Consider the following 4,107-nt stretch of genomic DNA (forward strand, 5'->3'; position numbering starts at 1 on the left):
ACACAACAATGAATTCAATAATAAGAATAAAATGTTACCAATCAAACATGAGCACAAAAAAAGATTTAGGGAAGTATGAGAGAGTTGTTAATTACCTGTATGAAGTCATAACTTCAGGATCTCTTGAAAACCTTTGCCGGCGTAAGACATTGACAATAAGATAGTATAGAATTTGCCACAGAGAATAAACCACTAAGGGAACCAGAACCAACCACGTCCAGAGATAGGATTTATCTTCGGCATAAGACCATGTATTTCTCTCTGTCTTCAAGGCCTCCAAGGCCGTAGGGTTCCACCATCGGATGGTAAAGAAAACCAACCCTGGAAATACTTATTGGTTAGAGCCTTAAGAGCCTTAAACAAACCTAAGTTCATTCCAATGATAGCATGTCTCTATTGTTGTGATGTCTATATGAAGAAGTTCAAGCTTCTACACATCAAGAAATATTCAAATAGCAGTTTTTGCAATGTAAATGCAAGATACAGTGATGCATATAAGAATTCATGTAGACATGGTTATATATTTAAAAAAAATGTATGAAGTAGGACAATGAAGCATGGAATGTGAAATGAAGCCTTGAAAATTTCCAAGAACAGGTAGAGAAGTTTCTAAAGAGAAAGGATGAGTGTGAATAGACGAAAAGAAACAGCAAGAATACCATTGAGGATTTGTTCTTTTTGATGCTGTTGTTTAACAATGAGGAGCGGATTATCAAGAATAGAAACATATAAACCAAAATATTTTGCATTTAAGTTAAAAGCAATGTAATTAATAATCATGAGCCAAAAATCCCCTGTCGAAATATAGCTGTTAGCAGATAGCACTGTAAAATATAACATAAAGAATGGCAGCAAATGTTATATATATCACCCAGATGCTGAATTAATGGTAACTATGATTACGATAACTACGAAACTTTAACTACACTTTTTTAAGTGTAGCTAAATTAAGGTCACATTATTTTACTACTTGACAACACTTCTTAGTTTGATCACACTTTATTTTCAAATTAAAAAATGTTGCCAAATAATAGAGAAGTGTTACCTTAATTTTAGCTACACTTTTCAAGTATTACCAAAGTTTCATAGCTACCATAGCCACTATAGAATGCACCCACATACATATAAATTCTACCCACAAACACTAAAAGTAAATAAAATAAAATAAAGTATAAAATAACCCAGATATTGATACATAGAAAATGGCATATAATTATCTATTAGATGGATAAGGGCAAAAAAAAGGGGTAAGAACAAAAGATTGAGAGATGTATAATAAAAACAAAAACAGAACAAAGGAAACAAGCTGCACTATAGCTTTGTAGTCGTTGTTAAAAAGGCAGCATGCTACATGAGTGTACTGCTGCTAAATGGAACCATGCTACAGAAGTGTATTGCTGCTATAGCAGTTTTTTGGTGACATAGACTGAAACAAGAGAGGTATATAAATGAAGGTATAATATACCAGGTAAAAGATGGATAAGAACACTGACAATTTTGTCTACGGAACTGAAGACCAAGCTGCAGCGCCAAACAATCAAAGCCCACGCCAACGGCCCCTGCAATGCAATTGCACTTTGATAAGCTACAACACCAACAAATGAACTAATTTTCTGCCACGATGCCAAATTACCAGCGAGAATGTGCTTACCTCGGCAAACGAAAAGCAAACCAGAAAAAGCTTTTCATTTCTTGGATAAAAAAGAAGGAAAACCAAGAAGATTGTATTGGCATAATAACAAAAATCCTGAAAACACAAGAAGAATTGTGTAACTAATTTTGATTTCTTATGCTTCTATACTGGCAACTTACAAAATTAATAACTAGATCCCCATGATATTGAGAATATTGAAACAGTGTTCTAGTGACTTCAATTAGCAAGGAATTGAAACTCTGATTGAATCCATCAAGCTATCTTCTAATGATTTTGTGGCCCTCTACCTCCTAAACACCATTCTACTCTAGAAATGCATGGGCGTCAGGATACAAATATAAGATAAACACAAAAATATGTTTAGTGCCAAAGAAATGTACAAGACAACGTGTCCCAGAACACATGTTTCCTATATTTGTGTCGCTAAACAGTGGAAAGCGAGAGGACACCGTATTTATGTCCTATTTCAACTATCAAACACACCCTGACATTAATAACATCATCTGTATATTTGACAGTTAAACATTACTCTGTTCCATTCCCAACAAATGCCAATACGTGCTACAAATGACAAAATTATTCCTAGGGTAAGAAAAAAGCAAAAGCAGTACTCCAATTCATTCATATTCCTATACTTCAGCTTTGTTCAATGACACTCATATTCATCCTAGAAGCATGCCTAAACATAGAATAAACTTCTAAAGCATATGACTTAAAGTAGCTTACCAGAAGATAGTAATGCCATTTCTTGAACTTATAGTATATCCAGCGAAGAGGAACAAATATGACATAGAATAAACAATACACTAAGGGAACGTCCTGTGGTCCTGATAAAAAAATAAGGAAAGTTAAAAACAATTAAAAAAAATACAATAAAGATCCAAGTAATGTATTTTTAAAAATTACTATTAGTGTTCAACACACTTCAATCTCTTCCCTTCTGCTAAATGACCATTTATGAGGGCAAAATACAGAAGGTAGTTATTTTTGCTGATTTATGTTACGTGATTGGACGTACATGAAAGGCACGCTCCACTGCACTAGACTATACTATACAAACTGTTATTATCCAGACATCAGTTTAATAAGTCCTTTAATTAATGGATATTTTATATTCCACACATGTTTCGATACCAATTCCAGCATTTAACATTGAGTGAATGAATGAATGAACTTACTTGCCCCAAGGAGGAAGCAAAACCCACCAAAAGAAAGAACCCCCAAAAGATGCGTCACCTGATATCATGAATAGAGAAAGAAAAGCATAAAAATACTTAAAAACTCAAAATAATAAAAATAAAATAAAAAAGAGAAGAAGGCAGGCACCTTGCTGAGGAAGCTTTCGTGTTCTTCGGCCCGTTTGGCGATCATAACGGCTTGTTTGGACAGAACCTCCTTTATTTTGTGCCAAAACCAAAATCAAAGAACATTCTAATTGAGATGATAATAAGAAATAAGAAATAAAAGAAAAAAGAGTATGATAAGTTGATTACCTTGGACCTGTCTCTGAACCTGCGCCTCACCTTCTCAGGTTGGCCATCGCCGTACTGTATGTAATACTCTTCGTTATCTGACATCTTCAATTTCTTTCTTCTGATCAAACACAACAACACTCAAAGTTGCTGCAATTAATTTTGAGATTTTATTGCCTTAAATTCTTTCTCTCTCTTTCTCTTTCTCTTGTGTACTTTGTATTTTAAGGAAGACAACCTCTCCTGCACCTCTTTCTTCAAACTCGTTATCATTTTAATGTGCCTGTTTTATGGTATTCATGTAGATTGAAAAAGTTATATTATTAATAATTTAGTCTTCAAATTAAATAAATAAATAAATACGTGTATTCATTAAATATGAGGATAAAATAATTTTATTTTAGAACAATATATCGTATTAATTAATGAATTTAGAATTTTCCATTTACTAACTAAATTAGTTTTGCTTATAGTCTAGATACGTGTGGATTATTTCAGATTGTTGGTAGATAACGGGACCAACTATTAACAGGGTATATAAGAATAAACAAGGCCACAAAATACATGACGAATGGAAATAATGGGAACACGTGGCAATAATGGAAGTGATCTGCTAAATCTTAAGAATATACGTGTCAATACTCAATAGAGTATAAATTAAAGAAACAAATTAAATATGTCAAGTGCCACGTATACTTTTTTTGGAAATCAATAAAACTAATTAATTTTATAAATAAGTCTAACTAAATACTTTTAACAATTTTTTTACACAATATTTTGGATTAAAGAAATTTGAAGGAAAAGAAAATATAGAAAAAAGATAGACGAAAAAACATATATTCTTTTGGTTTGGATGAAAAAAAATTAAGTGAAAAGAAAAGTGATGTGAGACCCCATAAAAATTTTTTCTTCAAAAATAAGAAAAAAAACTAATAAAAAATATGTAAATAAGGATAAAATTATATATTTATTTTTGATATT

The 4,107-nt window shown here is 32.1% G+C and overlaps 1 protein-coding gene across 1 annotated transcript in view; it reads right to left on the reverse strand.

Moving 5' to 3' along the window:
• The window catches only part of LOC107479063 (glycerophosphocholine acyltransferase 1), a gene marked incomplete in the record, with an annotated part of 3,942 nt that extends 521 nt beyond the window's left edge, over nucleotides 1–3,421 (reverse strand). Inside the window, 7 exon segments of the mRNA XM_052258553.1 lie at nucleotides 95–321; nucleotides 1,466–1,559; nucleotides 1,652–1,747; nucleotides 2,381–2,481; nucleotides 2,833–2,890; nucleotides 2,981–3,049; nucleotides 3,148–3,421. Coding sequence (XP_052114513.1) covers nucleotides 95–321; nucleotides 1,466–1,559; nucleotides 1,652–1,747; nucleotides 2,381–2,481; nucleotides 2,833–2,890; nucleotides 2,981–3,049; nucleotides 3,148–3,231 — 729 coding nt within the window.
• Nucleotides 3,422–4,107: the final 686 nt, after the last annotated feature.

This window comes from Arachis duranensis, chromosome 3, assembly GCF_000817695.3.
Source record: "Arachis duranensis cultivar V14167 chromosome 3, aradu.V14167.gnm2.J7QH, whole genome shotgun sequence".
In the NCBI taxonomy this organism is placed as follows: domain Eukaryota; kingdom Viridiplantae; phylum Streptophyta; class Magnoliopsida; order Fabales; family Fabaceae; genus Arachis; species Arachis duranensis.